Source organism: Eublepharis macularius, chromosome 12, assembly GCF_028583425.1.
Source record: "Eublepharis macularius isolate TG4126 chromosome 12, MPM_Emac_v1.0, whole genome shotgun sequence".
NCBI lineage: Eukaryota > Metazoa > Chordata > Lepidosauria > Squamata > Eublepharidae > Eublepharis > Eublepharis macularius.
In genome coordinates this window covers 35719738-35747192 of record NC_072801.1, presented here as the reverse complement: position 1 = coordinate 35747192, position 27455 = coordinate 35719738, and the positions used below count along the sequence as shown (strand labels likewise).

At 44.7% G+C, this 27455-nt stretch overlaps 1 protein-coding gene across 1 annotated transcript; it reads right to left on the bottom strand.

The window, feature by feature from the left end:
- Positions 1 to 406: 406 nt before the first annotated feature.
- On the bottom strand, positions 407 to 27455 carry RUNDC3A (RUN domain containing 3A). Its single transcript, XM_054994841.1, has 11 exons — positions 27349 to 27455; positions 13500 to 13624; positions 12682 to 12815; positions 11131 to 11216; positions 9902 to 9991; positions 8878 to 8958; positions 7521 to 7686; positions 6196 to 6353; positions 3767 to 3904; positions 1563 to 1669; positions 407 to 549 (listed from the first exon to the last, which is right to left on the bottom strand). The coding sequence occupies exons 1-11, from the start codon at positions 27453 to 27455 to the stop codon at positions 407 to 409; spliced, it is 1335 nt and encodes a 444-aa protein (XP_054850816.1).

The following is a 27455-nucleotide window of genomic DNA, read 5'->3' as shown; positions in this document are numbered from 1 at the left end:
AAATCTGATGCCGCTCTGCTTGATCTCCCACCCCCCGAATGGCTGCAGCTGTATACTACATTACATATAGTATACTCTGCTTCATTTTACAAAACTGCTTTGGGCAGGCGATCCTCCCAGCATTTGATGAGGGTGTGGCTTTTTCCTGAATCCTGGATAGGGGGGAAAAAAGATTCTAAGGGTTTCCATGATCCCAGATCAAGGAAGGAAGTCTGTATTTATAAGGATGCTCAGTTGAAAGTGGTTTGTTGTCCAACTGCACTGTCGGGCTGGGTAAAAGTTCAGTTGCCCTCTATGCCGACTGCCCCCCGAGTCCAGGGATGGTCGGTTTTCCACTCTGCCCACCAGCAACCTCTGCTTCCCCTTGGGTATCTCACGCGGTTTGCAGGACTGGTGCTCTGACATCTCAGCTGGGGCTGTGTGCAGGGCTGGGTTCGATGCTGTCGCTCACCAGGCACTCGTTGGATTTTAGGCTGGCTAGAGACTTGCAACTGGGCAAGGAGGCCAAGGAGCCACAGAGGCCCAGCATTGATGGAGTTGGATCCTTTCCTGGTGAGAAAAAAGGAAGGACAAGCTTCAGAGGGATGCTCCTTAAAATGGGAACTAAAACAAAGATTTGGGGGCTTTTGCATAGGGTCTTGGCTTTATCCTGCACATGAGGGTCATTCATTTTGCACAGGCTCCAGAGTGGGGTTGTGGTGGAGAAAGAAACCACTCCTTTTTTATCAGAAGCTGAACTTGAGTCAGGGCTCAGCACCTGAAGGAATGATACAAAAAAGCACAGTGCCTCTGAGCATGCAGAGGATGCATTTCCTTGCTTGATGGATAGGCTGGCAAATTTGAATGGCTTGGGTTTTTTTTTAAATGTTGTTATTTAATGATAAGTCACCTTAAGCAGGACTTGGATGAGGTGGCATAAAAGCCACTTAAATAAGTAGAGAGGTCTTCCTATAATGGAAAGCACCTCTCCCACATGGTCTTGAGAAACGGTCACTTGAATATACAGTTGGAGGCTTCTTCCTCCTTGTGCACCAAAGGTTTGCTATTGGATTGTCTGAGGGAAATGAACTTGGAAAGAACACACTCCCCCGTCCTGCCCCAGTGTACACACCATTCAAGTCATTCAATGGAAAGCAGGCAAGAGCACAGCTGTGGTTTATATGGAAAGGCAACATGCAAGCTCTTTTGCAGTCAACTTTGCACCAGGGGTGCAAATGACTGGTACAGAATGACTGGTACACAACCACTGCAGATACATAGTGGGGAGTTCCATTTCCTTTTGGGGTAGGAAAGTTCAGGTTCCCTGTATATTGGATTAATTCTTTATGGCATGACAGGAAGCTTCAAAACACAGTTTGGGAATGATAATTGGTTCTATAGCCCCACATAAGCCTTTCACAGAGCCCCAGAATCTCTGAGCATGTACAGAAAGCCTCTTTCCTCAGCACCCATACATCTGTAACAGGACGGGGAAGACTTACAGGCAACCATGAGCCCCCAGGACTTCCTCTTTTTATAAACCGAGAACAGGATTTTCCCCAAGCCTGAATAAAAATTCTTACCCAGGGGTCCCCAGGGCTCTCCTTCGCGTTTCCCCTCACCCAGCCGTTGGGAATCAGAGCTCAGGCTGATCTCTGTGGAGAGCTGGTCAGTGCTCATGAAACTGTGCCTGAGGGGAGAGAAATTTCGAGTCGGTTACCTCCAGCCACCTCCCAAGATACGCGGCAGCATCCAAGTAGTTACTGGCTGGACAGAAAATGACTGTTAAGTGAACTGCTGATGTTCTCTGATCCAGAGGGCCTGTTTTTAATCTGTCTTCACAAGAGGGAGTAACTTTATAGGTTATTGGTGCCCTTTAAATGTCCCTGTAAAATTAAAACTCTTCCCCACAGAGCCTTATAATTATATTTATTTATTTACTTCTGACATTTATACCTTTTCCCTTCCCAGCCATCAAAGCCCCTCCCCCCCCAAGTGGCTAATAAACTTGTGCAATGTAGTAAAATAAGTGAAGTGTCTATCATTCAGCCAGAGTTAAAGGTCAAGAGAGCATTCATGATGTTACGCCCTTGCACAAGCAATGCTGAGTGTGCAAACTTGAGGGGCACAAGGCTCCCAGTGGCTCGAGCTTTATGAATGCTTTAAGATAACACTCATCCTTTTTCCCACCATGCCAAAGGTACAGCAGACCTGCCAGAAGAAACTTGTTTCCTTGTCTGAATTGCCTTCGCTGGATTGGGATGGTGGCATCTACAATGCACAGCGTTGTTGCTCCCCAAGAACTGTTCTAGTTCTAATGGAACTGTTTCTAGTTCTCATGGAAAACTGGTTGACCATTTTGGCTACAAACAGAAGAACCCAACATCTGAGCCGTCTTCCTGCGGTCCTCTCGAAGGAAGCACAGATCAGTGGTGCAATTTCATCTGCTGGCGGGTTTGTGAGCCTGTACAGAGTCTCTTTTCTTTCCTGTTGCTGCTTTTGGGGGACAACTTGCACAACCGGTGCATGTATTTAAAGTGCCAAAGCACCATGCTCTCTGCCTTCTTTTGCCTGCACTCTGGGTTGGCTCCCATCAAAATTCCATGCAAGGAAATGCAACTTCCTCCCCTCTCCCAAAGCAGCCTAAAATGCTTCCTGAAGTGCTGCTCACGTGAGACAGGAAACCCTCAAGGACAACATGAGGGGAGAGTTGAAGAGCTGCTGAAGGAGGAGGGGAATTGCCCCACCTCTTGCATGCGTAGATATTCTTGAGGGGGATCCAATCCCCTGAGAGGAGATGCCACAGAGGAAGGCAAAAGCCCTGTTCACACATTCCAGCAAATACATGTGCATACTGTATACACTTGATCTGTGTTTACAGGTGTGATGAGTTATTCTCACATTACATTCAATGAATGTACAGATGAATGTGTGATTAAAAACCCTACATTCATCCAGGTACAGGGCCCAGTTTCATATGTAAAGTGAACACACGTTGGCTCCTTCTTACAAACTGCTGTACACACACACAGGCATGATGCACGTGCATTCACTATAACGTGAACAGTGCTCATGTCATTGATCAATGGGGATAATTCCTTTTTCACACAGGCTGCTTCAGAGAGACACACACAAGCTCTCTCATGAACTTCCCATCACCTGGCTCAGCGACTCCCAGTGCTCCGTGCATGGAGCCTCCCTCCCCACTAGTGAGCTATTAATCCTGGCTCTTCTTCTTGACCCAAGATTGTGATTTCATGTCCTTGCAGCTCAGAGAGTACCATGCTGCCACCTGGGGGTTAGAGGCAGGTCTAGAATGACCACTGGACTAGATGAACTTTTTGCCTTAGAGCTAAACTACAAGAGATGAATTACACGAGGATGCTCACGTGAAGGGAGTCACAATGGTAGCCGGGAAGCTGAGTTTTAAAAGAGATCGGAAGGCTTTGTCAATTTCCCCTCTCTACAGAGCTAGCAAAGATCACTCCTCAGAGGGTTTATTTCCTCTTTGCCTCCTAGAAGGGGAGGTGAAACTGACAAAGCCTTCTGGAGGCAAAGAGGAAATTAACAAACCCTCTGAGGAGCCATCTTTGCTGGCTCTGTAGAGAGGGGAAATTGACAAAGCCTTTCGATCTCTTTTAAAACTCAGCTTCCCGGCTAACATTGCAACTTCCTTCATGTGCGCATCCTCATGTAATTTGTCTCTTGTAGCTTAGCTCTCCGTTCCTACCTGGCATCAGCTTCTTGAAGGCAGACTAATGTCGTTCGTGCACATGCTTTTGCTTACCTTCTATACATTTTGGCTTCGGAGCGACCTTCGTTGCCATTCAGAGTACCCAGAGATGGCCACTGGTTCACCAAGGGTGCAGTCATTTCCTTGGAGAGTTGGGTGAACTGGTTGTTCTCAGAGGGGATGAGGCCTGTCCTGGGGGTAGAGTGGGAGGAGGGAAGTCTGATCAAGGAAGAGCGAATGCAGCCTGTCTGCTCAGGGCAAGGGAACCAGAAAACATTACAGGGTCCATTTCCCTCTTTAAATCAGTTTCTAAGAGGGGAAGATGAGCACACTTCAGTTTAGAGTGAGCCAATTTCACTCTTCCAGTCTGCTTTTTTTGCTACCATTACTGTGGTCTGCCTGCATGTTTTAAATTTTACAAAGCAAAAGTGCATATTTAAAATCTCTTAGCTGTTAGTGTGTAACTGTTGATCAATAATAAGTCTAAGCCCAGAGTCATTCAGCATATTTCAAATGGGGTTGCATTCCCCTTAAATGAGCAGGTTTGCACCTTGGGAATGCTTTTAGATCTGCATCTGCAGATGCCTGCTCAGATCTCCTCTCTGGCCTCTAATGCCATTATCCAACTTGGGTTGGCGTGCCAGCTGTGGCCTTTCTCTGAAAAGCCAGATCTGGTTTCCGTCTCCCTGGTCTGATCACACCTAGCTGCCACATGCTTTATGTGGGGTGCTTTTCAAGACATTCCAGAACCCTCTGCTGGTTTAAAAGGCAGCCATGCCAAGACTACAGGTAATGGGGTGGATCCAGACTAAATTTTTCACTAATGAAAAGTTTGGAGTAATTTCCAGCAATCCCCTCTTCCTGCTATAGATTCGCCTCTCGTGCTGTTCCTGTGGGTCCCCTGTCCCTCAGGAGCACCATTTAGGGGAGATCAGTGGGATGCAAACTGAGGGTGGGGAGACAGGAACATTCTGTTCTACTAATAGAAATACCATGCATAAGTGGAAAAGTTAGCCAGATCCAACCAGTGCTGAAAGAACTACGGTGGCTGTTTCCAGGCAGAACTCAAAATGTTGATTCTTACCTTTTGAAGCTCTAAGTGGTTGGGGATTTGGGTGATTTAAAGGCCTATCTGTTCCAATATGAACCTACCTGAGATCTTCCCCAATGGTCCACTGGTGGATCATTACTACCTGCACCTATTACAAAACTACATCGAAGGAAGGGCCGCTCCTATCTGCCTTTTCCTCTATGTGTTCCTGAACCATCTGAGGTAAGGTAGGTGGCTACAGGGTGGGGCTCCTCACCTATGGAACTCCCTTCCTGCACCTGGCTTGAGTTCAATGAGTTTTAGGCACCACGTGGAGACATTTTTATTTTTCCAGGTATTTGCTGATGGTTAGTTTTGCATTTAATGTGTCCTGGTTGTATGCTGCTATTTACTCTTCAGCAGCTTATTGTGATAGCATGCTTTGTTTATGCTGGAATAAAATCTTGTAAAGGGTGCCACAAAATGTCTGTCAGCTTTTGCTGTAATAGACTTATATGGCTTGCTCCTCTCGAATAATATTCCTGCCATAAGAAAGCCAAGGTGGAGCAAAACCTCTGTTTAGATACATCCTTTGTTATATTCTATATTCTATATGTTTCAAAATAAATTTGGGTCTCCTACAAGAAGTCATCATGTGAGCATTGACCCTGAATTCAGAACTCTGCATCAAGAACCACAGATCTGGTTCTTCTGATTTCAGGCATTTCAGCTTTTGAATTTTGTTTTTGGATTTGATAACCTTAAACGTGCAGGGAAAATAAATGTAAGGGTCAGCTTTGAAAGACAAAGCTGGAATCCTCATGTACAAAATGGTAATGTGAGATTTTTAGTTCTTTTAAACTAAAAGGATACCCCATTCCCCTAGAAGGAATTCAGAGAGCCACTTCTTTTGTGGGGCTGCATCTGTACATCACTAGATATTGTGCTATTGTTGACTGCTGGAAATAATTTGCAACTGGGTCATCTTGCCACCACAAGCCAACTCTGTTATGAATTTCTGCTTTAATGCAATATCCAACCATGTACGGATGCAACATGGGGGAAATGGTCAGATGTGTCGTGTTAAGGACAAAATATGCTGAGAGTGGAGTGAAAATCTAAGTAAGTGGAAACTCACTCTTTTCAGTGTGGGCCTGCTCAGTTGCCTAGGAACAGCATCTCCCAATCAAAGCGGCGCAACAATGGAGGGACTATGAGTCAGTGGAAGAGCCTCTGCTTTGCACATGGAAAGTCTCCGCTTCAATCTCAAGCATCTCCAGTTCAAAAGGACCTTGTAGGAGGTGATATGAAAGACCTCAGCCTGAGACCTTGGAGAGCCACTGCCAGTCTGAATATGCAGTACTGGCCTTAATGGACCAAGAGGGTCCGATTCAGCATAAGGCAGCTCCATGTGTGTTCATGTGAAAAGAGGCCAGGGATTCGGCCTACTTACAGCTGCTCTTGCAGTTCCAGGATGACGCCCTCCAGCTCCCGTTTCTCAAGCTGGTTCTGCATTTTCACTTCTTCCAGCCTCAACTGCAGTCGCTTGTTCTCCGCCTCCAGGTCCTTTAGCTGGGACTCTCTGAGTCGAACAAGCTCCTCGAGGTAGCCCTGGGACACACGTGCATGGGGGCAGCAGGACAAGGGCAGGGGGAGAAATGCATTACTATGTGGGTGGAAGGTGAAATCAGTGCAGAAAACAGCTTTGCTGAAGTTTGCCATGTAAGCAAGAAGTATGCTCCCCACAAAAAAAGTGTCATTATATAATACTTGTATTGCAAACAAGTATGTGATACAATGTAATATAATGAATATATATATATATATATATATATATATATATATATATATATGGCAAACAGTATATACCAATTTTCTGGTATATACCAATAACAGTGTATGGAAATTGCAAAACAAATGATCACAAAATACTCTAAAATTAATATAACTATAAGAATCTTGCATGTAAAAGCGAAACAGCAGTGATGAAAAAACTGATCCAATCTATTGCGAGTTCAAGAACATATAGAATCTCAGTCTGGTTCAATTTCCCTGGTTCCTCCAGGTCATGGAATAAATGATCTCTTATAATCATACTCAATTTTGTGAAGTCATCCGCACATCTTTGGGAAGACGCAGAACAATGTTTTAGGGGGAGGGGGTGCCTGAATGGAATTCTCACCTATAGCTTCAGAGAAGAGGCATATTAAGAGCCCCAAGTCCATTTATAATTAGACTTTTTTCTTAGGACAAAAAAAAATCTGCAGAAGTGCTACTTTATTTCGAAGTGGAGCATTTTCAGGTTCCTAGTCATATTTAGAAAATGATGCAATTCAGATATTGAGTAGCAAAGAAAATATATGATTATCATTTCCAGAGTTTGCTGAAGTTAGGGGCTGACTTCTTTACGAAACTTCTGAAATGTTTTAGACAATAAACTCCCAAATTCCCCTCAAATATATATTTCCACTCAGGATAGATTTTGCAAGTCTTTATTTTCCTCCACAAATCTTTATTTCCTAGGAAAACTATTATTTTAATATTTGCTGTTCAGCAGAGCTGTGTGAGAAAAAGTAATCCTACCACTGGATCTTGGATAGGAGTTGAGCTGTTGAAATTTGGCAACAGGGTTCCTGCTATTTCTCATATTCTTCAGACCCTGTTCCTGCTGTTCTGTATGATTTTGGGAGATGTTCTGGATAGTTTAGGAATGCATACATGTGCTGCCCCAAAATGGGGAGGAAAAAAGCTATGTCCTGCTAATTGAGAACCAGGTACCTTTTGTGCATATACAATGCGAAACTTCTGCTCCATCTTGCGCCACTTATTGTACCAGCTGTCTTCCACAGCCATCAAGGGTAAGTAGGGGCGGTCAGGGGAGCTGTCCTCACTGGTGCTACTCTCCAGGCTGCGCCGTTCCTCCTCGTCGCTTAAGTAATCGTAGCTGCCCACAGAGAGTGAGACATTCAGGGGGTAAAGAAGTCAGATCCCTATGAATGGTTTCCTGCTCCTTAATAGGAGGAAGAGCTTGGGGCGTTTTTACAGCTCCTGCTAAATAACACCTTTCAGATCAGTGGCAGCACATACCACAGAATGAAGTAGCACAGTCCTGAAGAGATAATGGTGAGCTGTGCCATTTCAGATAACAGGTACAGGGAAAACAATGTTTGAATGTTCCCCCACATTTAAAAAAAAATCTTCCTGCGAGAAAAATAGTGTGTCAGAAGGTTCTATCCCATCCAGGGCTTTTTTTCAGCAGGAACGCGGGTGAACGGAGTTCCGGAACCTCTTGAAAATGGTCCCATGGCTGGTAGCCCCGCCCCCTGATCTCCAGACAGAGGGGAGCTTAGATTGCCCTCCGCGCCGCTTCAGCGGCGCGGAGGGCAATCTACACTCCCCTCTGTCTGGAGATCAGGGGGCAGGGCCACCAGCCATGTGATGATTTTCTCCAAGGGCAACCCACTGAGTTCCACCACTTCTTTCCCCAGAAAAAAAGCCCTGATCCCATCCATCTCACTATGAGTTTTCTATTTGCAGGAAGCTTTTTTTAAAGAAGTGAGAGAGTATTGAAAGGTGGCATCCCTTCATCCGCAGTTTTAAGTGGTACTACTGTCCATTCTAAACATCCACCATATGGGTAGACTCTCGGTATGAAATGCATTACTTGGGGATGTGATTAATACGGGACAGAAAGTAGAATTTTTAAATATACAATTGATCTCATGTAAGATTTGTGACTGAATTAAAGACATTCAAAAACGGATTCAATATCCCCTTGTGAGAACGGCTTCAGTTGTTATTGCAGTGTCTGATATTTAGGGACAGAGATATTTGATACTGGCATCTAAAGCAACACAGGGCTTTTTATATTAATATCTGCATCTGCGGAATCTTAACATTTGCTATCAAAAACTGCTCTCTCTCTCTCTCTCTCTCTCTCTCTCTCTCTCTCTCTCTCTCTCACACACACACACACACACACACACACACACAAATGGAAGTCGACCTAAAAGCTAAAAATTCATTCAGAATGATAACTTGTAAATCTTTAGGCTCATTGGCGTCAGGGTTCCTCTAATGTTATTTTCTCATCCCTGGGCACTTTACACTCCCCCAAACTGAAGGTTGTTGTTACCTCTGTGTAAACTTCAGGTATGGCGTGTAGTCGATGACCACAGGTGTCTTGCCATCCATTATTTCCCCTTTTAAGCAGAAACTGCAAAATACAACCAGGAAAGGGAATGCAAGCAAGGAAAATCATGTTCTTGGAAGGTGCCTCCAGTTGCCCTTCTTGGAGACCCAAATTACGTAAGAATAATAAGAGGATAACATCACAGATGCCTTGCTGGGTCAGACCTGTGGTCCATCTAGTCCAGCATCATGTTTCACATAGTGCCCAACCACTATCTGGGAAAACTGGAATGTCTATGGATTAGTGACAACCTGCCGATGAAGAAGAGGTCAAGCACTACAGCAGTGATCCCTAATGTGGCGGCCATGTAGGGTTGCCAGCTCAATGAAACAGGCAGTGTTTCAGAAGCCCTGAGGAAACATCACCTTTGTGTCTGGAGGGAGCACCCATTGTAGGAGCACACTTGGCTTGGAACTACCAAGCAGTTTGTATAACCTCCAATGTTTTGTGATTGGCCTAGCCTCAATGGCAGCCATTTTGTGACTGATCCCACTCACCCCTGGCAGCCATTTTATGGTGGCACCCACTACAATTAGATAAGCAGGCCTCAGACTAGAAACAGACCATAAGAACTGCTTCAAAAGTTTGCACCTTTCAGTTAAAAGCTTGAGCATTATTACAAGTACATGAATAGGACTGCTAACTCCAAATTAGGAAATTCCTGGAGATTTGAGGATGGAGCCTAAGGAGAGACCTCAGCAGGAGCTAATGCCATAGAGGCCACAATCTGCGGCTGCATTTCTCCAGAGGAACTGATATCTGTAGTCTAGAGATCAGCTGAAATTCTAGGAGATCTCCAGGCTCCACCTGGATGTTGGCAACCCTATACATAAAGTTGCATTATTTCCATATCCATCTGCCATCTCAAACACCTGTCCCATCCAATTGTTTGTTCATTGTCAGTTTGGAATTGCAGCCCTTAAAGGACGGATGCTCTAGGACAGGGAGTAAAGGGGTAGGCACATACCTGAAGTCTATGGCACTGAGACCAATCAGCATTCCTGTGAGGACTGTGGATTCTTCTCTTAGCATAATTGCTCCATCATCATAAAATCTTCTGAAAAGAAAGATTGGCTTCAGATGGATGGTTAATTAAATGGAGGGAGGGGGTTCCCTGGGACTTAAATCACAGACCTCTCCACAAAACATCTGGCATTTTGTTGATTGACTTGACTACTGGCACAGAACTTTCACAGATACGTTGAAACCAATTTCATTTTAATCAGGTGTTTTTCCTGGGAAACAGAGACCTTTCCCTGGAGTCTGCCACCACAGACAGGAAGTCAGGCCATGTGGGTTTGTACCCCCATCCGTGCATCTGGATTCCTGGAATGAGAGAGGCTGCCACTGAAGGCAATCTGGAAATTGCAGCAGATTCAGAATTTGGTAGTTTGTCCTGTATCAGGAGTGAGTTGCAGAGACCGTATTACTTCTTTTCTATTTGGGGAGTTTAATCCAAATTTCTATACGTCTTGCTTGTGCTGCATATTTTAGGGGTTGCTGCCCTCACCATGTTCTTTGAGCATAGGGTTTCCAACTGCCTGGGGGAAAAATATCCTATATATTCCCAAATGGTGCCTCTGAGGCCATCTAGGAAGCTGACACGTGGCAAGACACAACCAAACAAATGCCGGTTGCTAGAGCAGTCTGAAAGAAGAGAGGTTGGTAAGTATCTCCTTATCAACAAAGTACAAGGGTTTCCAGTTACTTCTATGCCACTGTTATATGGGGGTATTACACTTACCTCCTAATTTAGGCCTAACACAGAGCAAGGCAAGCCAAAGCCATGGGGATATTATCACTCAGCTGTGGGACTTTAATTGTCTTTTTAGGCCTATAACTGTGAGTTGCAGCAATTCCAGAAATAGCCAGAAATATTTATTTATGCTTGCAAAGTGCCAGTTTTTAATTACACTGCTTCAAAAACCTTCGAAGTCAGACAACACTGAGGCCAAGGAAAAAGAAGGTGAACTAGAATATGATGCCACTATCTGAAATTCACTTTGGTATTAGGTAGGATTGCCAAAAGGCCTGGTGAAACAAAGTCCCATCTCTTTAGCAGTAGCTTAATGGGATGCTGTTATTTACCTCCATGCCATGAAAAGCTCCAACTATCCCACACTTTGAGCCTCTGTTAAAGGGACAGGACATTTTTCTCCAGTCCTGTTGACAACATTAAGCTCTGGAATCTCCTACCTGGTGGTTCTGGTGTCACGCAGTGCTGTGGTAATGTACTCGGACATGCGCTTTTCCATTAGAGCCACACGGATCCACGCACGGCCCTATAATAGAAAGGTTATTATTGGAGCTATGAGTCAGAAATTCTCTAGTTCTGAATCTTGCTTCTGCCAGGAATGTACTAAGTGGCCTTAAGGTAAGAAAGGAACCAACAAGGTAGAGCAGCCAAGAAAATAAAAGATATAAAAGAAATACAATTATTTATTGCCCAGTGCATAAGCGAATAAAAACCATGGAACAAAGTTAAAAAACTAGAGACATAGTAGCATCAGTTACACAGTCACAAAATTATTGGCATATATACAAGAACCAAGTCACAGAACTGATTGCACATATACAGATACTAAACATGTTTCGGCCCTCTGAGCCTTCTTCAGTGGTCTAATTTGTTATTATATAAATTTATTATATAAATTATATAAATTACGGCTCATAAATATAAAACATTGCTGGTTTAGGCCAGGTAGTTTAAATATGGAACATTTATAGCCCCAGTATAAGTCACTGGTTGTTAATATCTACTTGTGGGGTCTCACTCCACAGAAGTGGTGCTCAACTAGCATTCTGTCCCAAGCCAGAGTTGCATTCCAAGTGTGTGTTCCTGTACTAAGTGTTTTTATTTGCTCACACTTGTCATCATGAATAGATTCAGATGTATGTACATATTTGTCAAATGATAAGCATAAACCACAAATACAAATAACACATCAATGTGGTAAAAGAGGCAACAAACATAATTTTAAAAGGTATTCAAAAGTTGAACAAATAGAGTGGGGGAATCCAAAGAAACTCCTCATTGGAGACACTATTTATCATAGAATCATGGAAGGGTCCTTACAGACTATCTAGTCCAGCCCTCTGCCCAATGAAGGAACGGCCTAATGCATCCCCGACAAGTGTTCGTCCAGCCACTCCTTGAAGACTTGCTCTACTCCAAAGTGCAGATAATAGATCCACCTGCCCTCGGTAGAAGCTGCCTGTTGCATCTCTGTTTGAACTACAGCTCTAGGCTTGCCTCCTTCCAGTCAAGATCATTACCTAGATCAATGACTTTACAAACTCTGCTGAGAGTGGGTTATTCCTATGCTACACATGCCAAAATTAAAACTTTTTGGATGGGAGAGCAAAATGTGACTAGTTTTTAATCCAGAAAAGAAATGTGCCTCATTTTTGGAAGTTTTAAAGAAAATTTTCTTCCTTAAAAAGAAGCCCACAAAAAAATAACCTTCTTCACATGATTCCACTGCAGGGTTGCCAGTCTCCAGGTAGGTCCTGGAGATCTGTCGGAATTGCAACATATCTCCAGAGATAGATTTCCCTGGAGAAAATGGCTGTTTTAGAAGGTAGGCTATGTGACATTGCACCCTGCTGAGGTTCCTCCCCTCCCCAAACCATGCTATCTCCAAGATCCATCCCCAGATCTCCAAGAATTTCCCAACTTTCAGTTAGCAATCCTATTTCCTTGCTCTTGTGCATGGTTGCAAGCAACGAGTGGGCTCGCTATCTTACCTTAGCTCTGGAAGTGCTGATGTTCTCCATATTTTCAATGCTACTGACACAATTATTTGGGACCTTACTGCAAGCCAAGCGGATGTAATCCCAGAAGCCACGTTGTCCATCAGAGCTGAACCAGCTGACAGGGCCTGGGAGGAAGAGGTAAAAACACACTGTAAATAGTAAGAGCCTCTTCCTACCAACTATCCATCCTGGTTGGTGCAACGAAGCACCAATGAAGCAAAAACGGCATTAACATCTTGTCTGTCCTTGCAAAAGACTAGTCTTTCCTCCCAGAATTGCTGCAGATGGGCAACTTGGCTTCCTGAAACAAGAGAACTAGAAGCGAGTTTGCTTAACCAGACTCTGGTGTACTACAAACAACTATGTCAGCAACAAAGCTACTGTAGCATAGTGCAGACTACAACCTGAGTAAGGGGGAAGCCTAGTGGAAATCTGAGCTCAGCTGTCAAATTCACCACTGGAGTTTGGCAAGTCATGGCTTTCAATGTGTAAGGGGATAAGAATACTGGCCTCAAGGTTTTATAAGGTTGTTGTAAAAATTGCAGCGATTGGTTCAGGAGAAAAGGTTCTTGGCCACCTACCAAGTGCTTAAGAGGATAGCTGTGTAATTACCTTTAGAAAGGGGGTTCCCAGCACGTATTCCACAACATTCAGGAAATGCATGTATTAGCCAAAGCCGAGATGCTCCCCCCCCACACACACCTGGCAGGTTTCACACAGTCTCAGGTACATTGCAAAGCACCCTTTATAAATCAAAACACTAAGCACCGTCAACAGGATGCATCATCATTCCTCGAAGCAAACTTTACCGTGGTCCCCTTTGAAACGATGGCTGAGAATATGTTCTAAGATGGCTGCGAAGTTCACAAACTCCTCCGATGAGTCATCAATAGGTTCTGTGGTATATTTTTCGAGCAAGGTCTTCACAGAGAATCTACCGTGGAATGCAAAAAAGCCATGAATTTTGGGGAGAGCAATAGGAACTGGTTTTTTTAAAAAAAGCCTTCCCATCTGTTCTTGCCTGGAACACCAGAAACTGCTCCTCCAATTCGACTCAAAATATGAGGCAACCGTCCCTTTTGTTTTTGAAGCAGACTACAGCCACAGACTTCTGAGTCTTAGCCCAGCTAAGGGTCTCGTCACCACACAAGACAAAATACACTCGAATTACACAGGTAATTCGAGTGTATTTTGTAATTGGAGTATATTTGAGTGTAATTCAAGTGTATTTTGTCTCATGTGGTTTGACCCCAAGTGGCATACACCAGTTGCCTTCATTGAATGTAGATGTCTTGCCTTGCTGAAACATCTGCAACGGTAACAGGCATGATTTCTTGGACATGTCACAAGATACAGTTCTCAGATTAGTTTGTGTGCTCCCCCCACACCATCTTCCTCTCTTAATCCACTCCTGATTAGACATGGGCACGGACCAAGAAAAAAACGAACCATGAGATTCGTGGTTCGTGGATTTTAACACCAAAAACCGCAAACTGGCATAGAACTAGGGCCAGTTACGACCCGGTTCTGGGGTTTAAATGCCGCTTTCTGGCCGCTTAGCAGCGGCAGGGAAAAGGCATTTAACAGTTCAAAGGGCGCTTTCCTGCTTTGCAAGCAGCTAATAGTTCAAAGGGATCTACCAGTGGCAGGGCCCTTTAAACTGCCCTAACCCCAGCCCCCCACCTCCACTCCCCCCTGCCCTAACCCCTGCCCCAGCCTCAGCCCCACACTTACCTTCCCCTGTGGTGTGGGGTCCTCCCTCTCCTCCCGCGAGGAGCGGCAAGGCTGTTTTCGGCCTCCTTCGTCCCTCTGTGTGCCTGTGCAGGGGCAGAGGAGGCCAAAAATGGCCTTGCCGCCCCTCAAATGGCCACGCACGGTACGGCCATTTGAGGGGCGGCAAGGCCATTTTCGGCCTCCTCCGTCCCTCTGTGGGCCTGTGCAGGAGGAGGCTGAAAACGGCCTGCCGCCCCTCACAGGAGGAGGGGGAGAATGCTGCAGGCCGTAGGAGTCCTCAAGGTAGGTGTGGGGCTGGGGCTGGGGCTGGGGCTGGGGCTGGGGCTGGGGGGTGAGGTGGTAGAGGGGTAGAGGGGCTGGGGTTTGGGCAGTTTAAAGGGACCTGCTGAGGCAGGTCCCTTTAAACGATCAGCTGGCAGTCGGCAGGGGGAGATTCCCCCTGCCGCCTGCCAGCTGATCGTTTAAAGAGACCTGCCCTTGCAAGTCCCTTAAAGAGGCAGTTTAAATGGCCATTTCCCTCGGGAAATGGCCATTTAAACTGCCCCTGTAAATACGACCCAATGAACCATGCAGTTCATGGACGTTCCGGAAAAGGAGCTTCCACGAACCCTGGTTCGCGAACCCTGAACCAGCCTGTTTCGTGGGGTTTTTTGGGTCGTATTTTGGTTAGTGCCCATCTCTACTCCTGATTAGGCAAACCATCATATACCCTTGTAACTGTTTGCCTAACATAATGTCAGCAGTTTTCAGATTTTCTGTCTTCAGGGAATCCTTTAGGGCTGCCAGTCCCCCAGTGCGTAACCAATTCTTTTATCCATGTCTTCACTAAGCTTCCACTATCCCAGAAGAAAGATTTATCTTTTCCCTTGGATAGCTTTCAACAATAGTTCAACACCTGTCAAACAGGACTGTTCTTTGAACAATTTCTGCTTATCGGTACATTATTTATAGGGTCCTTCTTGCAATGCTTCTTCTCATCAAAGTACACAGACACCTTTCTAGAGTTTATTTATTTCTTTTATTGAAATTACACTCTAGTTTCTTAATGAAGCAAGATGTCAAAATATATATGGTTATTAATATAAATCCTACCAAAACAGAACACAGAAAGGCAATAAGAATTAGGATTGCTAACATTTCCTAATAAACTCTACGTTTAAAACAATCAAAGTTTCTATGAAATGCATTAAGATTCCCATAGCATACAATGCAAAGATAAGATTCTCACCTAAATTCTCATGAGATTTCTCCCAATCAGAACTCTAACATATCTGAATTTGCATGTTTCATAGGTTATCTTATGCAAACATCTAAGATATTTTTTATGTGATAGCATAAACTAACTATGATTGGTTTGATGCTTCATTAGATTGGTTTGACGGTTTGATGTTTCATAATTTCTATTGTAAAACCTTCTAATTAGCCAAAAATGACATTATATCCAAATTGCAAAACAAAACTATAAATCTGTGAGAAATGACAGAAAGAGTTAAGTTGGTAGATCACTATTGGTTCATTCTCTGATAGAAGAATGTTAATCTAGATAGAGTCCACTATTTTTAATTAGCTGTCAAAGATGAAAGCACACCTGTTTTGGTTACCTAACATTCAGAAAAGAAACGCACAGACAGTTCATGCAAAATTGAGAAGTTCACCGAAAATACAAGTGTATTACTTTGTACTGCTTACTGCAATGCGCTTTGATCTATATTACTGCAACAAGTGGGAGTGGGGGATGTCCCGCTCCCAACCTCTGCCCTTCTACCACTCAGTTGGCTGGCAGGAGGAAAAGGTATGGGGAATGAGCCCAGGGGACAAAATACCTCCCAGGCAAGCCTGTAGCAGGCCCTCTCCCAACAGGGCACAACTATGTCACTTTCAGGAGTGACGTCATTGTGCCAGCCACAGGAAGGCTCTTCACTTCATTTGGAACAGATTGGGGCTCCAGATGTGCTGATTCTTAAAGATTCGGCCCAGCATGAAGCTCAGGAGCATTCCTATGGCCAGTGTGATGATATCACTTCCAGAAGTTACATCATTCCGTCACCACTCAAAGCACGCACGGACTATGCGCGCACACAAAGATTTTCAAACAGGTAAGTGCCAGGCCTCCCACCCCCGCCAAGAGGGTAAGGGGACCTGGCAGCCCTAGAATCCTTACATGTCATTTGCTGAAGAATTCCAGAGCATCTGCTGTGGAAACGCTTCCTGCTTGCTGCCAAGGATTTTGGGATCAGGGCCCCCACATGTGTGGGTGAAGGGCAGGGCTTTTTTTCAGCAGGAACGTGGTGGAACGGAGTTCCGGCACCTCTTGAAAATGGTCACATGGCCGGTGGCCTCGCCCCCTGATCTCCAGACAGAGGGAAGTTTAGATTGCCCTCCGTGCTGCTCCAGCGGCGCAGAGAGCAATCTAAACTCCCCTCTGTCTGGAGTTCGGGGGCGGGGCCACCGGCCATGTGACCATTTTTGCCAAGGGCGATTTAAACTTTAAAAACCTCCCCCCTTGTTCCAGCTGACCCAAAGTGACATCATTGTGCGGTCCTGAGTTCCACCACCTCTTTTCCCAGAAAAAAAGCCCTGGTGAAGGGTATACTTTACTGGAACCCCAAGGTCCAGAGCGGCCCAGCCCAGGTTGCAATATCAATTATCATCAAGTTAGAACTGAAAATGAGCTGTAGATCATGCCTGGGGACATTTATAGAAACTTAATTCCTTGTATCTCTGTTTCTGTTGTCCAGATCTTGAGATAAATTTGCTGGAGGCAATCAGAAACAGCAATCTCAAGCCACATGCTAAACTGTGGACCTCCTGGGCCTGTCATATCAAGAACTACCTGACCCAGAGTCCCTTTTGTATAGGCAGGAGGGAGGTGGGAGAGGTAAAGCAAAGCACGTTAAGTTGGTGGGAGCAAGTGGTGGTGCTTCTTGCAGAATTAGCAGGCCCAAAATATAGGTGTCAAATTCACTCCCAAACAAACACACTCCATGCCACACCATATCTGGTGGTGGCTCTAAATAAAAAAATTGGCAGCCAGAAATGTATGGAGATAAAGGAAAGGGAACAAAAAGAAGCTGAAGGAAACCAATCTATCCTCCAGTTTTTGAAATCAGACAAGACCTTCCTGCAGTCAAGCAACAATGCAATATCTAGGGCAGTAGATGAACAAAATCAAGATGAGAATTATTTCAATACAAATACTGAGTCTGTAGCAACTCATTTTCAATGTAGTGTGCCCTAGGGATTCTTTGCACGTTGCCAGTGACAGTGGAAGAAGTAGGGTTGCCAGGTCCCCCAGGGGCCAAACCGGGGAAGAAGCAGGGTACTTACCCCCTCGCACATGCGCTTCTATGCCCACCGGTCATGCCAGATGATGTTAGCATGATGGATCAGCTCAACTAAAAACCACTCCCAACGTCTGCAAGCAATTTTTACTTATTCAGTCTTTGGGAGCAATTTTTAATTAATTGACCACCAGTGCAACCTTTAGCTTCCACGTCACACCGAAAAATGATGTCTTTTTGTGAGGCAATAAGGAAGCACATGCGCACTTCGCGTGACTGCCTCCCGCACAGGTCTCTCCTCCGCCCCTGCTGCCCAGGTGAGTGGTAATGGGCAGTACTGAGCTCAATGGAAACAAGGCCTGACTCGGTATAAGGCAGTTTTCTATGTTCAACCCCTGTCCCCTGACCACAAGCTTTTAAAGAACCCCTACGTTCACAGAAACAGTGTTTGAAAACCCCTGCACTAAATGAAAAGCTAAATGGCACAAACATTTTTCTTTGCCTCAGAAAGATTTGAATGGTACCTTTTTAGCCATTTGGCTAAGGTGGCTTCTTCACCACCAGTCGGCCACTCCAGTAAAATCAAGGTATTTGAGAAACAAAAGTTATCTGAAACTGTTTTCCTCTCTTCCTGTATCAGCATCTTAATTCTAGTGCAGTGTTTAGCATTCCAGCAGGCAAGTTGGACATCATCATTCCCCGCCCACGTCACCAGCTGGCCCATGGCTGGCTTGAGGCTGAAGTTTGTCAGTGTGAAGCAAGTAGATAAAAATGAATGGTGGAGGCGTTTAGATGAAGTAACTGATATCCCTTCCCAGCCATTTTTAATACATGGATCATTGGTCTCATAAAGATGGAAAAGGCATGACAATTGTGTTTTGACAGGTGGAAGACCCACAAGGACTTGTGGAGGGGGATTATATTTCCCCCTCCTCCACTACTTCCTCTTTCCCTTCCCTGAAAGCCACCATAGCCTCTCCTCTTTTCCAGTTTCCTTCCCTACTTCCCACCCACCAGCCAACCTACTTTTATTTGCCCCTGTCTGTAGTATTCCCTCCTTCCCTCCCCCTGGCAGCCTCTCCCTGGGAAAATTCTGTGTGGTTCAAGTATTGCCTGGGCTGGGCCCAGTTGTATGGTGCCGGCTGCCAGCCTGGGTATGCAGTGTCAGCTCCAGTCTCGGCCATGGGCCCAGTTATGCTGTTCTGGCCACAGACTTTGCCAGTAGCAGGTTGGGGAACCTGCAAGGACTTGTGAGGGGCACCTCACTCTTCCCTGTATCTCCTCCCCACACTATTTCGTCTTTTCCTCCTCCCTACCTTAAAGCAAATGTGGTGGCCGATAGCAATATGAGGAGGAAGAAGAGGTGAGGAGGGAGGTGGTGAAGAGGAGAAGGGAAATGGGGGCATCAGGGAAGGATAGCTGAAATGGGAGAAAGGAACAGCAGGGGAAACAGGTGAGGAGAAGGAAAACGAAGCTGGAGGCAATAAGGAGACTGGAAATGGGGTAAGTAGCAACACAGAGGGGAGATGGAGATGGGGAAAGAGAGGCAAAAACAGCCGAGAGGGGATGGAGAAGTGAAGCAAACAGCCATGTGAAGGTGAGGGAGGGGGGAAGAATGGGATTCCCCTTCCCCCACAAGTCCTCACAGGTACGATAATACATTTCTTAACAGGAAAGTAGCATAACAAAAGAGTTTTATTTTAGGACTAGTTGAATTTATTTATTTGTTTATTTATTTTAGATACTGCACCTTTCTCACCAACGGAGACCCAAAGTGGCTCACATCGTTCTCCTCTCCTCCATTTTATCCTCACAACAAACCGGTGTGGTAGGTCAGACTGAGTGATTGGCCCAAGGTCAGCTGGCAGGCTTCCAAGGCAGAGGGGGGATTCCAACCCAGATCCTAGTCTGACACTCTAACCACTAGGCTATACTTGCTGACTAAGGGCAGTAGCAGGAAGGGGGAAAGAGAGGACAAGAAGACCAATCGGTAATTGACTGTGAATAATGAATTTAAAATAACCCCGCTACCGTTGGACCAGCCAGTCTAAGGGGAGTTTGGAATGCCTATTCAGCTTTTCTCCAGAGGGCATCAAACAGCTGAAGAAGAAAGTCCAGCTATTTTGTGAGCATTCTTTAATTATTTGTCAGAACGTAGACATAGCAGTAGAGTTCGGGAAGAGAAATAGCATTCTTGGGAGGATTTTAATTTTAACTGTCCAGATTCTAGTTAGCCAGGAAATACCGAATCCCTCCTCCCCCATTCAGCCAATACTTTAAAAAAAATAAGGTTACAAATGATACATTATTTTATTTTTTATCATTGAATTCATGGCTATATAAATGGCCAGGTGTTTCCATTTCTGAACTACACATTTATATTTTCTGGTTTCTTGTGGTACACGGTTCACAGCCAGGATTTCAGACTTTCCCCACTAAAATAAACAGATAATTTTCCCACCTGTGCATCCTTTTTCAAAGAGCTCCAATTTGCTCAAGGGCATTTGGAATATTCACATCAGGGAGGAAAATGGCATATGAACAATCTAACCATTGTGTTAGCCCCAAGTAAGTTTCTGTCCGATCTATTAGTTTGGATCCTGTTCTCTGACTCCTACCCCCGCTCCTTGCAGAAGGAATTTCTGCCGATGGAAATGAATGAGGGTGATTTTTGCCACCCAGGGTCACAATTCGGAGGGCACATCAGGCTGAAATGGGAGAGGGGAAACAGGAAAGCTCCCCATCATCTTACACAGCTCTGCATACGTTAGCTAGGATCCAGAGAAATATGAGGGTTGCTTTGGGGGAACAGCAGATTGTCTAGATTATGGTAGTTGGAGTGGTATGGTAGTTTGAGTGTAGGACAGGTCCACAAAGCTAAATTATTGGGAAATCTTTTCCCAGCCCAATCTGTCCTGCCAGGATTTTATACGCCGGTTCCCTATCACTTGTCTGTTTTCCAGCCTCTCCCCATTTAATGCTCAATTGCTGTCAATGTTCAATGATTTTTGGAGAGGCAAATAATCAGACCAGGATTTAGGGGCGGGGTCATCTTTTTAAATTACAAAATAATATTTTTAATATCCAGAAAGTTGTCTGTTGATGCAGAAATCACATTTTGTTGTCCAGCTAATAAGCACGAGGCCATCAGCTTTGGTATTAGAGGGACCAAGCTGGGGGCTTGTGGGGAATCATGGCAAGTGGATAAGCAACTGGAAAACTCTCCTCCTTCACTTAAACCTTCCCTTCCAGAATGCTATAAGTTCTCAGGAGTCTGAGCAGGGCAATTTCCCCATCTCCCTCTGTTAACTGACTCTCAATATTTCATGGTATTTGAAGCATGCTCAGCTCTCATCAGGGGAGGGGGAGGTTGACTTTTCTTTGGGTTAATTTAGAATGTCACATTATTTTGGGTATCTGGGGAGTTCTCCTGAATATACAGAACCCTGTATCTTGTCTGTAAGTGGCTCTGCTGAATCAACAAGTGATCTCCAGACTACAGAGATCAGTTCCATAGGAGAAAATGGCTACTCGGGGGCATTACACCCTGCTGAAGTCCCTCTCCTCCCCAAATCTTGCCCTCCCCAGACTCCACCCCCAAATCTCCAGGAATTTCCCAATCTGGAATTGGCAACCCTAAGTTGGAAGCAGGGCTATAGGGGAGAGAGGGGCTATGGAGACAAAATTCCCATAGCCCTGGTCACAAGGGGTGGGGTGGGATTCATGGAGCCAGGCAGGCCATGGGATTTATTTTAAATGAGGTAAAGATAGGGTGTGGGTGATGTGAAGAGCAGCCCAGAGGGAATCTTTGTCTGGGAGCCTGTGGTGAATTTTTGCAGTTCTGCTTAGAAGCCAGGAAGGCCATGTCCTAGGGTCAAAGTGACGTAAGACTTGAAAAGAAGAGTGTGACATTTTCTACTAAAAGGTGAAGTAAAGCAATAAGTTTACTGAGGTCTGTGGTTATTCTTCATGAAATATTGGGGGAGCGACATACACACACACACCTGGAAGAACTGGAAATATGCAGATGTTACAGTCTTCCTCATCCCCTTTCTACAACCCTCTCCCCTCCCTTCCCCTCCAAAATGCACTTTTGCATAAACATACAAGCTGATGTCACTCATCCTCATTTTCCTCACCTCACAGGATTGTTTATACACTTCATTTTCTCCCTACTTGGGGCCCAACACAGTTTACATCATTCCTCTCTTCCTCCATTTTATCCTCACAAGTTTCCATGGCACAGTGGAGGGTTCAATCCTGGTCTTGCAGTTCCTAGTCCGTCACTCTAACTATCACACCAGCTCTTAGCATTGTGAGGATTACTGAAATCATGGATATTATTATGATGGCCTTTGAACACTCCCAAAGTGCTATATAAATGCCAAGTAGGATTATGTGCTTTCAGGCAAATAAATACTTTTGCTTTTCTCCTGGTTTATATCAGATTGTTGACTCTGAGTATTGACCTGTTGATATGATTGACCTAAATATTATATTTGTAATGCTGTTGAACATGTAGATTAGCTGATCATGCACAAATGGAATTCTATTTAAATACATAAAATTAATGTTTAAAGGGGGGTTTTTTTGCAAGAAGTTAGTGTCTATTCTAGTAATCGTCAGCCCAGGTGCACTAGCACATGTGTGTGTTTTTAAAAAGCTGCTGGAGTGGACATGAATTCAATTATGGATGACTCCTCTGAGCCCAATGCACCCACCCACACAGGAGGCTCTATGTAACTCTGCATGATCCCATGTGGCTGACCTCTTTCCAATCTGCTTCTCCTGGGGTAGGTCATTCAGCCACATCTGTGCATCAGCTAGGAGTAGAACATTCTCAGCAGAATTACCCACCATCAAAGGAGGCTACCAGTTGCATCCCTGTATGAATCATTGCTCTGGACTGACCTCCTTTCAATCAGGAGGCAGACCCAGATGAGTGACTCATACAGGAACGCAAGACAGGGAGGACTGTCTCAGAAAAACATCACCATTCTTCTTTTTACACACACCAACTTTAATTCGTTTAAATAATTGTGCCGAGATATCAGAAGTCTGGGAAAGAACAACCTGCTCAATAGAACTGGAATATCCTTTGATAAGAATGATAGTTGATTGATTGATTACAACTCCACCTTTCAGCAATTTGCTTCCAAGGCAGCTTATAAAGAATATGCAAACAAACAATATACAAATTAACCAAAGCTTGCTGCTGTTCAAAAGGAGGAGTCTTGTTTTCCTTCCCTCCCCTTCTGCAGTAGAGTTGGCCCCTGATGAAGTGGGGGGGGGGACCAGGTGAAAGGCAGGCTGGCGGAAGGAACCTTGCTTCTATTGCTCTCCCTGCTCTGCAAGATGACTAACCACTGAGTTTGCAATTCTTACCATTCTCAGGAAGTCTCCCTTAATGTGAGATGAGCATTGGATACTGGCAGACGTGGGACCAGACAGATAACGGTTCAAGATGTTTTGATACCAGAGGTTAAAATCCTCCGAATGGTGCCCTGTGCCTCCCCACTCCAACTTGGGAAAATCCTGGAGATTTGGGGGCAGTGCCTAAGGAAGGCAGAGTTTGGGGAAGGAAGGGAGGTCAGTGGGGATGTGATGTCATAGTCTTTCTTCCAAAGGGACCACTTCCTACTAGAAAGCTGCTTTTTGTAGTCTGGAGATCAGCTGTCACTCCGGGAGATCTCCAGGATCCACTGGGAGCTTGGCAACCCTACCCATGGTGGGAGACTCATAACAAAACTGAGCATTTGTTGCTGCTTTAAATATGCTACTTGAAGTAGGACTCTTGTCCTGCCTGGACAGTGGGCTCGGGACCTCAGGGCTCCCACCTGAAAATCCCAGGAGGTCTAGGAATGGACCTAGGAGGTCTAGGAATGCCCAGGAGGTCTGGGCATTCTTGTGGATGTTCACAGTTCTTTCTGGCATTCCTTGAGTCCTGGCTCCTCGCCTAGCTGGCCAAGAGCCCTATATATATTTCCTGGCCTTTAGACCAAACATAACATTCCACAAGGGACCTGATGCCTACTGGCCCAGACCCCTGTAAATTCTGTTCCCTTGCTGTGACTTCCCTTCCATGATGGGCTATGCCAAGTCATCCTGACCCTGTTTCTGCATCTGGCCCACCCATTTCCACATCTACAGGCAACCTCCAATTCCTAAAGAGAGATTTCAGAAAGTTCTTCAAAAGCATTAACTTTTCAAGGCAGAGAAAAGTAATACTCCAGCCGGCATTACTGAAGCCTATGAAGGAATGTCACAAAGATTCTGAGGTGGGGCTAGACCAGCATCCCACCTAACTCAGCGTTCTGTCTCCTAGGGAGACTGACAGGCAAGGTCCATTGGCTGTGAGGCCCACGTAGGATATGATAGCATTTCTGGCCAGACCACAATCCAGCAATCATTAGTCATGTTTGAATCCCAGCAGGAGCAAGAGAATAGGACTTACTAGGACTTACTAAAAACCCTTTCCTGGAAGTAAGCCCCATCATCTAGACCCGAGTAGGATTCTGAATCGAGCTTCTTAGGATTGCTTTCAAATGCTTTTGCTGGATTGCCATATAACTGGGCTGCTAGAGATCTATCCTACGTGTACTTATCAAGTCCTTTTTATTTTAATCTTTCTGTTGAGCAGATGGAACAATGGGCAACAGTTATCTATGATGGAATGGCAGGATCATATCAGATTTTTTTAAAAGGCATTAATTGTAGTGACCATCATTACATCCATTAAGAATGAATTCCGTAGGTTAGCATGGGTTGTGTGTGTGCGTGAGTGCACACACTCACACACAGCTTCTTTTTCACTGCAATCCTAAGAATGCTTTCTTGGGAGTAAGCCCATTGAGTAGATTTGAATAGGAATCTGAGTAGGCCTGCTTAGGATTACTCTCTTTGTTTGCCTTGCAGGTCAGGTTCAGCACATTACCACAATGATTAGTAGCCTGTGTGTGAATGATGTTTCTTTCATGGACATGTAGTCCCTGCTCCCTGTCACCCACAGTTGCCTTCTTTCCCTTTGGGCAAAGACCAAACAATTACGATGCTTCTGCATCAAGGAGGTGAGCCTTCCGCTTCTATGTTAATTTTATTTTCCCATTCTCATATCTTTTGCAGCTCTGCTACTTGCCAAGGTGAACTGACCAAAGTTGTAGCCAAAATGTAAAAAATCTAATTAATTGAAAAGAAAATAGCTGACATCCTGGCTAACTGGTCCTTCAAAGTATGTTAAAATGAAACTGAGTCTCCTCCACTGGGAAAAGCGACAGCATTGTAACCGGTGGCTTCTGGCCCTCCTGATGAGCAATGTCTCAGTAAACCAAATTCTGACTAACCACAGCAAAGTGGAGACACAGGTCCCTGGTCGACTGCACCGTTTCTGCAAATGGATCTTGCAACCTTCGTACAAGTTTTTCCCTTTTTTTGTTTGTGTCCCCTTATACTTTTCGTGTGTGTGTATGAAGCCAGTTGCGATTCAACAAAAAAGAGAGAATAAATCTACAATCAATACACCTAACGGGAAACCAGAAAGGTTTGACGAATGGATTATATCTATGTCAGAAACAGATATGATACAAATAAAACAACTGCTCTTTAATAGATGCACAAAAGTAAGAAAAATCATAAAAAAGCAAATGAATTTCGACAGAACAGTCTTCTGTGGTCTCTCTATCACATATATACTCTGTTTTTCTATTTTTATACACACACACAGAACTCAAAGAAAAAATATCAAGAATAAAAACACTTTATCAATATCCACTATATTAATATCATTCTCTACAGGCCTTTTTGGAAACCCGAAGATATAAAGTGAAATATAAGCACTATTTAAAGTTGTTCATAATTTTAATATTTCTTTAAGATACTTGATCTATGCCTCAGCCTTTTTTGATTTAATGCCCCTTTTGATGCCAATTGTGCTCTTGTGCAATGAAGAAAAGATCACTGAAGATGAACAATTTGGACTTTAATTGAAGTTTCTGCTTGATGAAATGGATGGCTTGTTTTTTTGTAATAAGATGGGAGGCAGAAATTACAAAAAGATTAACATGCTTGCTTATATGAATGTATTTTGGATATTCTTTGGAAATCAAAACTCATTCCCCATGAATATTTTCATTCATCATGCCAACTGAAGTTGAGCCCTTACACCAGAGCAGTAAATCTAAAAAGCCCTTAAACACTTCCCTGTGTGATAATTTTTAACCGTTTTGACAAACATAGATGGACAAAAAGCTAACCCTTCTGCCTTAAACTTGGTCACCTACTCTTTGCCTCAGCAATGCTGGTGTGAAACACAGTGGAAACAGCAAGGCCTAGCACCCCAGAAGCAGAACCATCACACACCTCGCTTGGCTGCCTTTTGTTGGAGAAAGGTTGTTGCTATGGCAGCCCAGCCACCTCCTGTATCCCTCCCTCATCCTCTCCCCCTCCCCTTTTGCTTAGAAGTCCGGTGACGTCACTTCCCAGACCTCACATCTCCCTGCCTTCATCTTTGTACTGGGCTTCACCTCTGACATCCTTCTCAGGCTCACCCTTTGGCAAGTGGGTGAGTGGGAAGACAATCCCAGACCTGGGCCCTTCCTTTCCACTTTCTTTGCTCTTCTTGTTTTCATTTGATCATTCACCACCTGAAAGATAACCATTTGCAGTGACAACCAAAACTGCTAGGCTCATTCTGCCTCACCCAATGTTCCACCTTCATTAGATTGCCTGGGCTGCATTTCCACCCACCTATTTGCTGCCTCAACCGACCAGTCAGCTCTTAGAAGCAAAGGAGGAGTGCCAAAGTGAAATAGCTGGCAAGCAATCCTTCCCCCAAGCCCTTTGGAAGTGAGGAAGAACCTCTTCACTTGCTATATTGTACATCTTTTCCCCTACAGGATGCTTAATTTGAGGGAACCAGAGCTACGCGTAACCCCATTGAATAAACTTCCCACTGTTTCATTCCGTTCTTCCTATTCATTGACCCTGGAATCACAACTGAACTACCTGCGTCCAGTCCCACAGGCTTTCCAGTATAATTTGGGCCTTAGCCACCCATTCTCTCCCCTCCACCTTTTTACTTGCTCTTTTTCTCCCCTTGAGCCTCACAAATTCCTGCCTTGCTGTTTCCTTTTCTTCCCGTGACACTTTTATGCACTTCCCCATTTTGTTTTCGAAACCTTCCCCACCCCACCAGCTATGTGTGTTCCATCCCTCTGTTGCCCAAACCTTCACACCACTTGTTTACTCTAATTCTAAATGGTCATCTATTTTAGGGTGGCCAGGGACATTTGCAATTCTATTAAGCTGGAATGGGGGTGCGGGGCGGGAAACCAAGCTACTTTGCCTGATGCAGTTTCCTTACATTTTTGCCAGGTAGGCTTTTCCATCCAGATGAACAAAATCCGACCCAACACAGATGTCAAAATGATTCAAGGGAACACAACACAGCCATTCTCATCTAGCTCTTGCCTCGATTTTGAATCATTCTGAGCATCCCAAATCCTCCCTGGTGGTTGCATCTTAACAATTCATTCGGCCTTATTTCCATCTTAGGGTGTGGGGACACACATACACACAGAGGATGCTCTGGAATCCACCTCTTTGCTCCAGCCTCTCTGGCAACCCAAGTCCCTGGGCTGGCTCTTACCTGCAGACTGTGATGAGGTTTTTCCTTTCCACCGCGATGTTCCTGGAAGAGGCTTTCTTGGAAGAGAGTCCTAGCGCCATGGTGGGCTGGATGCAGTTTGGTTCCAT

Excerpts from the sequence above, each read along its gene's own strand:
- RUNDC3A (XM_054994841.1), bottom strand. The coding sequence starts at position 27,455 with ATGGAACCAAACTGCATCCAGCCCACCATGGCGCTAGGACTCTCTTCC. Across the intron at positions 13,625-27,348 it reads AACCTCATCACAGTCTGCAG|ATTCTCTGTGAAGACCTTGC; the intron begins GTAAGAGCCAGC and ends ATTCCACGGTAG. Across the intron at positions 9,992-11,130 it reads CGTGACACCAGAACCACCAG|AAGATTTTATGATGATGGAG; the intron begins GTAGGAGATTCC and ends CTTTCTTTTCAG.